Source organism: Theropithecus gelada, chromosome 11, assembly GCF_003255815.1.
Source record: "Theropithecus gelada isolate Dixy chromosome 11, Tgel_1.0, whole genome shotgun sequence".
NCBI classification, from domain to species: Eukaryota; Metazoa; Chordata; class Mammalia; order Primates; family Cercopithecidae; genus Theropithecus; species Theropithecus gelada.
In genome coordinates, this window is record NC_037679.1 from 117,632,167 (window position 1) to 117,646,527 (window position 14,361).

General features: G+C 35.0%; 1 protein-coding gene across 5 annotated transcripts in view; it reads right to left on the reverse strand.

Moving 5' to 3' along the window:
* Positions 1-14,361, reverse strand: part of SOX5 (SRY-box 5) — a 1,043,232-nt gene that overhangs the window by 110,428 nt on the left and 918,443 nt on the right. For all 5 annotated transcript variants that reach the window (XM_025402765.1, XM_025402767.1, XM_025402764.1 and 2 more), the window contains one exon: positions 177-262. In XM_025402765.1, the coding sequence (XP_025258550.1) occupies positions 177-262 (86 nt within the window). The remainder of the gene's footprint in view (positions 1-176; positions 263-14,361) is intronic.

A 14,361-nucleotide genomic window follows, 5' to 3' on the forward strand; every position in this document is an offset into this window, starting at 1 on the left:
CTAAAAATTAAGAGAATCAACATTTCAACTTTTGGTTGAGGATCAGTACAAATAAATTTAAAAACAGAAAGTGTGAGACAAATATCACGAGTCAGTTTTATTTTGCTTTAACACCATAATAGCTGTTTTCGATATTTACTTAACCTTTGTCTCCTCTGTATTGTTTCCTGACTTACCTGCAGTTGGAGTGGGCCTAAGCCTGGTGTTGCTGCGGCAGCAGCTGCCATGGTAGTTGGGATCAGCTGAACAGGGTAAGGGTCACCTAAGTAAGAGAATAATAGAGGCGTCAGCACCTTTTATCTACTCTCCACCTGCAAATTAAACTCATGCATTCACTCTTTCCAAAAGCCTTCTTTTGTGTGCCTTGCTGAGGCCTAATGAAAAGCTCTATTGTGCAGCCTTTTACTAACACTCTTTTCACAATTCTGGCTGAGAGAGGAATGTGAATAAAAGGCACAAGCAATTAAGGCGGAAACCTCATCCTTTTTTCATGATGTATTTAGGAAAATGGGAGGGAAAGTGAGCATTGATCAGAGGGCTGCACTTTATAACACACACGCGCGTGCACACACACACAATTTTAATACGAGCACAGTAACTCCTCAGCAAATTTACAGTATTATTATAAAAGGAATTTAACTTACTTTTATTTTAAGGAATTAAACTCCAAAGATTTAAACAAAGTAGCTTATCTTTGAAATGCTATGTTACTGTCTTGATTCAAATAATCTCTTAAAGAATATCTTATGGACAAACTAACAATGAAGAAAATATTTTATGTGTTTTTCAAGTTATATGAAATGTTGACATCTTTGTTATCCACGGATAAATGTTTACAAAACTATATTGTAATGAAAATGGAAAATAGATCGCTTCCCCCCTGAAGTTTTTTATCTATTAAAAAGACATAGTAATTCAAAATTAATCCTGAAGTTTTATTGTTATATGACCTGTAAAAATATAGGCACACACACAAACATACAGAGAAGCACATAGAGAAGATTAGTCTGCTTATTTTTGATGCAAATCAAGGGGCTTTTCTTAATGAGTAAAGAGGTACAATAGTTGCATAGGGCCCAGTGACTTGCTAAGAAATAAAAGTAATGTACATTATTTGCTATCTGACACATGACCATAGCAAATAACTAAAAATAATAGAATAATTCTGTAATACACAAAACATTTTGTAGAAATCTAATTTATAAAAAATGTGTTGAATACTATATACATGAAAAATATAACTTAAAATAACTCAGTTAATATAGCCATTCAAAAACATTTATTGAGTAACTGCTATGTATTAAGCACTCCTCTTGGCACTACACATAAAGCTTTGGAAAAGATTAATATGCAGATGTGAATTTACTGGGAATTTAATGAAGCTTAAACTTTGGGCTTTTGGAAATGGCCTCTTGCAGTATGTTCACTATATATTTTTATATTTGTCATATATTTTTATATTTATCAGTTTTTGTAATTTGTTGTGATTTCTTGTTATAAATGAATATTCACTTTTGTACCTAAGTGTGTGTGTGTGTGTGTGTGTGTGCCTCAGTACATAAAATTTTTGCATTTTTATTCTAAAGAGAGTTTGCCAGGTTATTTTTTAGGCTTCAAAATAGCTGGATCTACCTCTGCGGATCTGGCCTTCCAAAAGCTTACAGTTTAATGGGAGAAAAAGATAATTAAATGATTAGTATCAAATATAATGGCAGTTAAGACAATGAAGTAGATAATGCTGTGGACTGCACTGTGGTTGTCCCAAACCTAGTCTAATAGGTTAAACACAGCCTCCAGGAAAAGGTTATGTTTAAGCTGAAACTTGAGTTAAATTATAGTTACCTAGACAAAGAAGGGAAGAAAGAATGTTCCAGGCAGGGAGACAATTTTCATGAAGAATCAAATGGAAGTGTTAGTCATAACCCAGTCCCTGTATTGCTGAAGTACAGAGAGCAGGTAGGGAATGAGATCAATGGATTGGGGAGGGAGTCACATGCCAGATTATGTATGATTTTTGTAAATATTAAATGATCTAAACTTTATCCTATAGGGTAAAGGAAATCATGAACGTGGAAAACAGATGGGTGGAATAAAATCACTTGAGTTGGAGGTTGAGAGCTGTAATCAACTAGTAAACGGATGCAGAAATCTGTATAAAAGGTAATAATGGTCAGACTAGGGTGGTGACATGGGGATGGAGAGTGAGGCAGGGACTCAAGTGATATTTAAATGGTATAACTGGTAAAACCTAATGACTGTTACATATGAGAGTAAGAGAAGATTCAAGGATGACTTCCAGGTTTTTCACTAAAACAACTGATTGACATGTGGTGGTATATACTGGGTTAGTAAACACCGATTAGAAGCAAGACTGCCAAGTGGGGTCTAAAGGGTGTTGCTGGGGGGAAGGAACAAAGAGTTCTGTTTTAGATATTTTCAGTTTGAAATCATGATTAGATATCTAAGTTGAGGTATGTATTAGACACTTGATAAACATGTTAAAATTTTAGGGGAAAAGCCCTTACAGGAGACATAGACTTGAGAGTGGTTAGTACGTATCTGGAATTTAAGCTGTAAGCCTTGATGAGACCACTTAGGAGTTAATCGTAGATAAAAAAGAGGTCCAAAAAATTGGACTGTGGGATGTACTAACATTTATAGTCAGGGAGATAGGTAACTTGCAGAACAGACTGAGAAGAAATGTAAATTGGGTATTCCAGAAGCCAAGTAAAGAAAGACTTCCAGACAGTGATCATTTTTTTTCAGTGCTGGATTTAATAATGTGGACATCACTGGCAACTGCAACAATGGCGGTTTCAGTGGAGTGGAGGTTGAAAAAGCCCAATCAGAAAAAGTTTGATCAAGAGAGGATGATCGAAAGAAAGGAACTGGAGGCAGGAAGTGCAGACCCTTGCTTTTCAACGCAAGATTCTAGATGAGGAGCATTAGCATCACCTAGGAGTTTCTTGGAAATGTACATTTTTAGAACCCACCCTAAAGCTACTGTGCAGGCAGCCCCTAAGATAGAACCTCCAATGACTCCCACTCCCTGGTATTTATGTCCCATGTAATCCTCTCCCTTTCAGTGTGGCCTGGATCTGGTAATTGCCTTCTAATGCCCAGAATATGGCTACAGTAATGATATTTTACTTTTGAGATTAAGTTACAAAATATTTTGGCTGTCTTGGTTGCCCTTACCCTCTCTGTTGGAGCAAGCAGCTAGGTTGTGAGCTGCTCTATGGAAAGACTCACATAGCAAAGGACAGATGTTTTTGGCCAATAGCAAGCAAAGAAATGCGGCATAGCAACAGTTAATGAAGGGAGCTTGGAACAGATTCTCCCCAGGCCAAGCCTAGAGATGACTGCAATCAAGGCCAGTACCTTGACTACAGGGGGAAAGATCCTGAGCCAGAGGTACCCATCATGGCTGTGTCCAAATAAATGTTTGTTGTTTTAAGGCACAACAGTTTTAGGCTAATTTATTGAAGTAGGAAACATGTGACATCTGAATCAGAATTTAAATTTTAACAAGACCCCTAGATTATTTGTATGCATATTAGAGTCTGAGAAGTGCTAGAACAGACAATTATACTGAGGTGTTTTACAGTAGCTAGAGAAAGTTGTGTGATCAAGCAAACTTTATGAGAAGGTACATATGTGGAAAAATTAGCATACCATGCTCGTATGCTAATGAGAAAGATTCAGTAAATAGAGCAAAAACCTATGATACAGGAGAGAGAAGGGACAACCAATATTACATGATGATGCTTTATCATTTCATATTTTTAATATTTAATCTCCAAAACACTATCCAATTTTATAACAGGACATTTAGATATTTAAAAGCTAAATTCATGCAAACTAGTTAAAATTGTACATACTATTATAGTAAGACTACTAGAATTGACAATTTAAATGCTTAAAACTACGTAATTCATTTGTATTCTTAACTTAGGATACATCATCTTAAAATTAACAAAAGCAAAATTGTAGAGACTGTGGTACTCTTCACAGTGAAAATTCATTTTATATTATTTATTTTCCCTGTTGTAAATTAACCAGTTCATAAGCACTTTAACATTTCTCATGAACAGAATTCTGCTAGCTGCTGTGAGACAAAACAAAACTTGGTCTGTATTTACTGTATTTCTGTCTTTTCTAATTAAGTGCTTATTTGAATAATGTTGACCATCATCAATAGCTATTATAGGTGGTAAGGGAGAACTAATCTAGGCTTGGCTTCAATCTTAAGGGAATAGTTAAAGAAGAAAATAAGAGTGAGCTTGGCCTTGAAAATGTGCAGGTGGAGGGGAGGAGAGACGTTTCAGGTAGGGTGAAACGCATCAAAGCAGGAGTATGACATGCTAAAGGAATGTAGAGAAAAAACAGTTTAAATAACAGGTGATTGAATAAAGTAGAGGGAAAAGAGATTGAAGACAAGGAGTTGGGAAACTTTCAATACTCCAATCTTGAGATCTGGATATGAAAAGGCAATGGACAAGAAATGAAACTTTAAGAAGCATTATTAAAGAGGTTAAGTAGTAGGAAGTATTAAAGATCACCTGATTCTCCATCCTAGAGACAAAGACATATTCCTAAATTTATCTGTGACGTATTCCTACATTTGTTTAACTCCTAAATTTAGCAAAACACCTGCAGATGTTTGGGACACTTTTGCTTTACTGGCATCTAATTATTAATATCAAATTATATATACATTTAAAGCTCATTACTTGCAATACAGATTATTCCATAAAATTTTAAAATATGCATTATGTTAGAATCTATTTATTTCCTAAATTAATGAATGTGTATCAATGAAATTAACATTATCTTTCTTTTGGATATGTACAGATATGTAAATAGCTATTTTGTTTTACTCATGCTATATTGTATGTGTGTAAATGTATGTATACACAGGAATACTTTGGAGATATTGTAAGTTTGGTTCCAACTACCACAATAAAGCAAGTATCACAATAAAGCAAGTTATGCACACTTTTTTTTGTTTCACAGTGCATATAAAAGTCACGTTCAGACAAAACTATAGTCTATTAAGTGTGCAATAGCATTATGTCTAAAAAATATACACACCTTAATAAAAAATACTTTATTGTTAAAAAAATGCTATCATCTGAGCCTACAATGAGTTGTAATCTTTTTGCTGGTTAAAGGCCTTGCCTTGATGTTGATGGCTGCTGACTGATCTGGATGGTGGCTGTTGAAGGTTAGGGTGGCTGTGGGAATGGGAATTCCCTTCCTTTTCTTCTCTCTTTTTTTTTTTTTTTTTTTTGAGACAGGGTCTGGCTCTGTTGCCCAGGGTGGAGTGCAGTGGCACAAACATTACTCACTGCAGCCTTGACCTCCCGGGCTCAGGCAATCCTCTCACCTCAGTCTCTTGGGTAGCTGGGACCACATGCCCACACCACTCCAACCAGCTAATCTTTTGTAAAGACAAGGTTTTGTAATATTGACCAGGCTGGACTTGAACTCCTGGGTTCAAGCAATACACCTGCCTTGGCCTCCCAAAATGCTGGGATTATAGGCATGAGCCTCCGTGCCTGGTGGGAATTTCTTCAAATGAGACAACAATGAAGTTTGCAGCATTGATTGACTCTTCCTTTCACAAAAGATCTCTCTGTAGCATGTGATGCTAACTGATAGCACTTATCTACAGCAGAACTTCTTTCAGCTTTGAAGTTCCATCAAATCCTGCCACTGCTTCATCAACTACGTTTATTTAATGTTCTCAACCCTTTGTTGTCATTTCAATAATGCTCATGTCATCTTCACCAGGAATAGAATTCATTTCAAGAAACCATTTTCTTTGCTCATTCATAAGAAGAAACTCCTCACCCATTCAAGTTTTATCATGAGATTGCAGCAATTTAGTCATACTTCAGGCCCCATTTCTAATTCTAGTTCTACTGCTATTTCCAGCACATCTGCAATTATTTCCACCACATCTGCAATTATTTCCTCCACTGATGTCTCGAACCCCTCAAAGTCATCCAAGAGGGGTAAAATCGAATTCTTTCAAAATCCTGTTAATGTTTGTATTTTGACCTCCTCCCATCAATCATTAATGTTCTTAATAGCATTTACAATTGTAAATCTTTTCTAGAAGTTTTTCACTAATTACTTTTTTCCAGATCCATCAGAGGAGTCTCTATGGCAGTGAGAGACTTATGAAATGTATTTCTGAAACAATAGGGCTTGAAAGTCAAAATTACTCCTTGACTCGTTGGCTGTAGAACAAATGTTGTGTTAGCAGGCATGAAACAACATCCATCTCCTGGTACACTACCATCAGAGTTCTTGGGTGACTGGGTGCAATTGTCAATGAGCAGTAATATTTTGAAAGAAATGTTTTTTCTGAGCTGTGGGTCTCACTAGTGGGCTTAAAATATTCAGTAAATCACGCTGTAAGTAGATGTGCTGTCATTCAGGATTTTGTTGTTCCATTTATAGAGCACAGGAAAGGTAGATGTAGCTTAATTCTTAAAAAAAACCTAAGATTTTCAAAATGGTAAATGAGCTTTGGCTTCAACTTAATTCACCAGCTGCAGTAGCTCCTAAGAGTCAGCTTGTCCTTTGAAGCCAGGCATTGATGTGTCCTCTCTAGCTATGAAAGTCCTGGATGGCATCTTCTTCCAGTAAAAGGCTGCTTTATCTACCTTGAAAATCTGTTGGTTAGTGTAGCCACTTTTGCATCAATGACCTTAGCCAAATCTTCTGGATAACTTGCTGCAGCTTCTACATCAGCACTTGCTGCTTTATGTTGCACTTTTATGTTAGGTAGATGGCTTTCTGAACCAACCTCCCCAACATCAAACTTTTCTTCTGCAGCTTTCTCATCTCTCTCAGCCTTCACAGAATGGAAGAGAGTTACAGGTCCTTGCTCTGGATTAGGCTTTGGCTTAAGGGAATGTTGTGGCTGGTCTGATCTTCTCTCAATTACTCAAACTTCCTGTAACTCAACAATAAGGCTGTTTCACTTTCTTATTATTTGTGTGTTCACTGGCATAGCACTTTTAATTTCCTTCAAGAACTTTTCCTTTGCATTTGCAACTTGTCTGTCTGGTGCAAGACGCCTAGCTTTCAGCCTACCCCAACTTAGGACACAGCTTCTTCACCAAGCTCAATCATTTCTAGCTTCTTAATTTAAAGTGACGGATGTGGGACTCTTTTCACTTGAACACTCAGAGGCCATTGTTGGGTTATTAATTGGCCTAATTTCAATATGGTTGTGTTTCAGGAAATAGAGAGGCCCATGGAGAGGAAGGAAGAGAGGAGAATGACCAGTTCGTGAAGCAGGCAGAACACAAACATTTTTTACGCTTCCCATCTTATGTGGATGCAGTTGATGGCATCCCAAAACAATTAAAACTGTAAGATCAAAGATCGCTGATCACAGATCACCATAACATATAATAATTACCAAGTTTGAAATATTGCAAAAATTATCAAAATATGACAAAGAGACATGAAGCGAGCACATGCTGTTGGAAAAACGGTGCTGACAGACTTGCTCTATGCAGAATTGCTATAAACCTTCAATTTGTAAAAAATGCAATCTGCACGAAACACACTAAAGCGAAGCACAATAAAATGAGGTATTCCTGTATGTGAAAGTTTATATAAGCTAAATAATTTTTATATGTGTTGTGGGTTGAATTATGTCTGCCTACAAGTTGATATGTTCAAGTTGTTACTCCTTGTACTCCAGAATGTGACTATATTTAAAAATAGACCCTTTAAAGAGGTAATTTAAGATAAAATTAAGTCACATGCATGGAACTTAACCAAATATGTCTGGTGTTCTTATAAGCAGAACAGATTAGGACACAAACAAAATAGAGTCTGGTATGACCAGGTGTGGACATCGAGAGAAGGTGGTTATCTACAGGCTGCAAAGAGAGGTATCAGAAGAAACAACCTTGCCGACACTCTGGTCTCAGCTCTACAGCATACAGAGCTGTGAAACAATAAGTTTCTGTTGCTCAAGCCGCTCAGTCTGTGGTATTTTGTTATAGCAGCCGTAACAAATTTATGTTTTATGTTTGCCATATACCGCCTTATGTCAATATATTTGGTGTTTAAGTGAATTGGGGAAAACAAAAGACTGGCAGCAGGAATTTAAAAGACTACTACAGTTATTATGTATCTTGAATCATATATAGTTTCAAATATAGAAATATAACCGATATATCGACTAATTTCAAAAGGTTTTTGTCTAACAGCACTATGCTGTTTCAACGATGTTCACCCAACACATAAGCACGATTAACTCAGAGCATGTCTCTACCTTGTTACCATTTTTTCAAGCCAAGATTACTTTGGTTGAAGTATGCTCCAAGTTATAACAAAGTAAATACAAATAAAATACCTGTGAAAATTTTCAATACAGTCATTTAACTCTCAATTTGAAAAATTCAAAATATATTACACGGATGTGTCAGTGTTCTACAGTGGACACAGAATCTACAAAGCTTCACAAACAAGGTCGGGGTAATTTTTAATGGCAAAGGAAAAATACAGAAGCTGCTGTAAAAAAAAAAGAGTTTTTATTGAAGTAAATACTGTCATCTATTTGTGCCATTCCTCAATTAACTGTACTAAAAAAAAATTACAACAGGTTTATTTTGTAAATACCTCATGAAGTTCATACTTAGTAAAAAAATCATATAATGGAAAACTTTGACTTTTAAAGTTCAACCATGTGTAAGTTATTCAAATTGACTTTCAAGTAGTTAAAAGTAATTTCTTCTACTCTTCTCTACGTTTTAACCATTTGAACAATTTTTCCCTAAGCCTTTCCAAAATTAATTTGCTTCTTATTTCAAGACCAAGCAAGGAAATTCTAGCTCAAAACCAAAATATTTCAAAAAGTTAAAAAGTATACTGAGGCATGTTAGTCTATTGTTTTCAGAATATAACATAGCTTACAGTGTCTACTGACACAAATGATACAGCTCATATTAACTCTTTAAAAGCATTCAATTGCACCATTATTATAGTTATGCATATTTAGATATTAATTATCTCCAGTCATACTATGAAGAATTCATCTCTATACTATATAACACAGCCTAAGGAAAACAATTTTTCCAACAAGTTTATTTAGGATGAAGAAAAATGTGAAATGCAGTTGTGGTTTTAACAAGAGTCAACAACACACACTATTTCATCTACTGAACTAATACAAAAGTTTTGGACAGTTTTATGGCATTATCTTCACTGAAATGTGGAGACTCATTCCTTTATTAGCCTTTCATTTCTTTTTGTTTGTTTTTGTTTTGCCTCCTTGACAAACATCAGATTGCCTTCTCTAGGTGCTGGGAAATATGAAAATTAACCCCTTCTCTGACATACACACATACAATCCTGTCCCAGTCTTAATCAAGTGAGGAGGATTCACCATGTAAACTAATCCAAATATACAATAAGCAAAGTAGAAGAGTGTCAAAGTTATTCTGGAAACCTGCAAGAAAGAACTCAACCTGAAAGAGACTCGACAGTCAAGGAATTGTATTTACTGAGGTGTCTCTTAAAAGATGGCCACTATCACTACCAAATTATACTTCGGGACCATTTTACTACCTCCTTTCCATGTATCATAAATGGTAGAGGGTCAACAGTAAGCATGCACCCTTTCAGTGCAATGAAGATTGCTCCTATTAAAAACCTTCTCAGATTGGTACTGAAAGTACCCTGTTCTTACCACTCTCATTTCCAGGTGGAGGAGGCCTTGTAGAAGTCTAAGACAAAATGAAGTTAGCAAGGACACTGTAGATGGAACTTTGGAAGAAAACTGCTTTCTTTCATCTCATGTTGCTTTCTTTCATGTCATGGGCTGATAGAGAAATTGGTGGGTACCTTCTACTTGGGGGAGCCCCCTGCCATTCACAGAACTATCCTATATTTATGCCTACATCCAGGGATATTTTCATTACCCTCAGTGTTTCTGATGCAGAAAGGGAATGGGGAACTATTCAGCTAAAGAAGCAAGTAGAGCTCATATCTTGAAGAGCCTTATGTTCTCCTTTGAAGGCAACGTTAAGTCACTGAAAGATTTTAAGCAGGAAAGTAGTATTTTTTGTTACTATTTGTGTTCCAGATATATCAGTTTTGTGGCAAGGCATAGAACGATTCGAAGAAGGAGAGACTGGAGATAGATATGTTAAAAACTATTGCAGTAAATCAATGAAGGAGAACAGAGAATAGCTTTGGGAGACAGACTTGATAACTGATTTGATGAAGTAAAAGAAAAGAAAATATGTGAGAATTTTTTTTAATGTTTGAAGTTTTATTTTGGTATATGATTTAAGAAATATTGTTTCCGTAAATATTTAATTATTCCCACATCCTTTTCGAATAATTACTTGTTTTCCCAATGACTTGAAATGTGGGAACCTATTATTTGGTGACTTTTGGCACTCTGTTGAAAATATTTTACATATACATATACACATATATACATATATGTAAATGTATAAAATTGCTTTTAATCTTCACAATAACTCATTAGGGTAGAAATTATTATTCCTATTCTGTAAAATTGTTGAAGCTGCTCAGGATTGTCCCAAGGTTAATCATTACTAGAGTCCTTACTATTTTAATAAGGAAAACATTAAATTGTAGAACACACAGACTACTTTTAAAGCATTATGCAAATGTACACTTCAATTTTCATAACATATTCACCTAATTTTCATTCAATTAACGTGTATCAAACTTTTACTATGTGGAGAACACGAAGCACTAAAAGGTACAATCCTTGCCTTCAAAACACTTTCAGTTATGAAAATAAGACATATAAATATGGAAAGTGAAATGAATCAAAACTATACAATTGGAATCAAATGAATATAGGCAGTAATTACCACAGAAAGGAATTTATACAAGTTGGATTACTGGGGAAAGAATCAGTGGAGGGGCTGAGATTGAGTTAGGCCTTGATTATAAAATACAAAGTAGAAAAGATGAGAGAAGCCTATGGACTGAAATGCCTCGCATAGAGTAGATGCTCAATTAAAAAATGAGCCGCAAAGTAAGAGGTACAACAGGATCACAGAAATGACCAAGCAAAATTCTTCAAGAACCAGCCTGTAGTTGAACCCATTTCACCTAGTAGCAAAAAATATTTAGAAGGCTGATTATAGTCTATCGATGACCTCAAATACCAAAGTAAGAAATTTGTACATAATTATGTCTTTAAATATATGCACAATTACCTCCTATCCTAAAAAACAATGAACTCTCTAGAATATAAAACCTCTTCTAAAACCACCATCTATTTTCTCTCATCTAAATTGTTAAAAACTAGTGATAATCTTAAATCCTTCTCCTACACTTTAGTCCTCAATCAATATATTTTTGGGGAAATGCTTTATAAATCTACTAATGACCTCTGAATTGCCAAATTTTAATCAACATATATCTGCAATAGCTGACTCTGTTAATGATTCTCTTCTTTTCTAATTATATCTATACATTCTCTTGGCTTTTCTTAAAACAGCTGTCCTGGTTCTCATGCCGACTTTATTATCTGTTTCTGCAATAGGCTGTTCCACCTTCCTTCATCCATCCCTTCCTTAAATATTGGTATTCCTTGGGGTCTAATCCTTGGCACTTTATCTGAATGATCTTATCCAATCTCATGGTTCAGCAACCATACACAAACTAATATATTCCAAATCAGTCACTGTAGCCTAGACCTCTTCTACTGTTTTTTTGAGCAATTCTCCCTAGCTGTCCCACAATAAGCTCCATCTTTGCATGTACAAAATGTAATTTATCATTTCTTCCAAAAGCTGCTTCTACTCTTGGTGTTCTTATATCACTTAGTGACACTCAGTCACCCAGACTATAAATATGAAAGTAACCTTGATTTCTCCATCCCTTTTACCCTCCATGGCCAATAAATCATGAAGATCTTTTCCTTTAAACTCCTAGGTCTACATTTCTTTCTATTATAAAAGCTCCTCAATCAGTCTCCCAGGCTCTAGTCCTCTGCTAATGAAATTCATTCTCTGTCTAGTTTCCAGTAGCATTCAATCAGGCAATCTGTAGTATTCATTCCTGGTATTTAAAGTATTGTAAGGATTTATTAATGATATACTATGTGTTAGGGGCTGAAAATATAACCATGGACAAGAGAAGCATGCCTTGATACGGATATATGGATGGATGAATGAATATAGATGGATGGATGAACTAACGTACAGATAGATGGATGGATGGATGCCAGTATGATCTCAATCCTAGGCTTGAGCCCTTTAGCGGTTTTCTGGCTCCTATAGCATTTGTCTACACATATTTCCCTGAATTGGTCTCATGTCCTCAAAGTACTACTCACTAGTCACTTCCAACCATATACATTATTCTTAACACTTAATAGTTTATAGGGCCATGTCCACCCAATTTTATCTCTTGCTTTCTGGTCTTCAGGCTTTTTTTTTTTTTTTTTTTTTTTTTTTCTGCTTGGAATAGTCTGTCTGTATCCCTTCAGCCCATTCACTTCTTGTATTGTATAGCTGCCTTTATCCTTTAGGTTGACTTGAGACCCCTCACACTAAGAATCCTTTCCTGATACTTCAACACTCTTAGATTTAAAGTAATTCCTTTTTCAAAGACTTCTCTTAAAATGTGATGCATATCTGTATATTACCAGTGCTTATATCCTTATTTTGTCTGTTGGGGCTGATACAACAAAATACCATAAACTGGGTAGCTTATAAAGAACAAACGTTTGTTTCTCACAGTTCTGGAGGCTGGGAAGCCCAAAATAAGGGCACTGGCAAATTCTGTGCCCGATGAAGGCCCATTTTTTTGAGGAATAAATGGTGTATTCTCCTCATGTTGTAGGAGCAAGGCAGCTCTCTGGGGCCACTCTTATGAGAACTTTACCCTCATGACCTAATCACCTCCTGTTAACTTGAAGGTGAGGATTTCAGCATATGAAAATAAACATTCAGACCACAGCAATCCTATTCTCCCCAACGAGACTAAGAGCACCTAAAGGGAGGAATTATGTCTTACCCATCTTTAAATCCCCAGTCTCTAGCAAAATGCCTGACACACTGAGGCCTATTAAAATGTTTATTGACTGAATAAACGAAGGAAGAATTCATTTAAGAAATTAACAAATTTCAAATACAAGAGACAACTGTTGGTATATCAAGGGCTTAAGGTTTAGTAGAAAAAACAGATTATAAGACAATAATTATACAAATAAGTAACAAATTAGTTTTTTGTGCACGGTTTAATTCAAACAAATATATGTTGACTTGCAAATGTTAAAAGGAAGAATAGATAATGAAAGGTGATAAAGAGGCATAGAATTTAGGGGGAGGAGGAAATCAGGACTCAGATAAGGTAGTTAAAGAGTAAAATAATCTCTTTTAAGATATTTCCATATAGCAATAATTCTTTTATAATATTCCATAATTTATCTCTTGTAAATTTTGATTTTCTAAACAATTCTTATCCTCTTGGGTATGAAAAGTAAATATGCACTTCCAAACTCCTAAAATGATTTCTGTTCATCAACAAGAATCTTTTATTATGATTTTATTAAAGCACTGGCGCTTGGTCATTGTATCCACTAGAAAATAAGATGTTACATATAAACATATAATGAAAACAAAATCATTCTTTATTGTGATTGTTTCATATCATTTTATACTTTCTTAAATCCAACCAAGATGAAATTTATTTCCTTATGGCAATAAGCTCAGCTATACTTTTTCCCTCATTGTAAGTAGTTATGTTTATAACAATTCTCCTACAGCATCTTGAGCAACCAAGAACAAGTGATATGCGATACACAAGTAAAGGTGAAGGAGTTTCTAAATGCAGAAAATCTGTACAGCCTTTTGAGATTTGCTAGAACAGTATAATATGACTTTAACATTTGAAACTTTTATAAGAAATGCTAATATTTTGTATTAAATTTCATAGAATGTTAAGTAATGAATAGGAATATTTCATATACAATTTATTTGAGAGAGTAAAATAAATTAGCTCTTGTTTGACTATATAGATATTTTAAAATAAGATGTTATAAGGTAATTGTTAGTTCTTAACTACTTTGTCACAGCTAACTATTTTCAGTAAGAGATTTTTTAAAATAAAATATATTTTTATGACTTCTTAATGTAGCATAGCAGATGAAAACTTTATCCTACTTAATTTAACAGTTACCTAGTTGGCTAGTTTAGAAAGAGATTAATTTATGAACTCTTTAAGAAACACCTCTCAGAATGGGAAGACCTTTCTGCATATAAAAAATACAGCATTGTTCTTCATCTCCTTGCCCATAAATTGGAGAATGTGATTATCAATAAAACTTCTTGG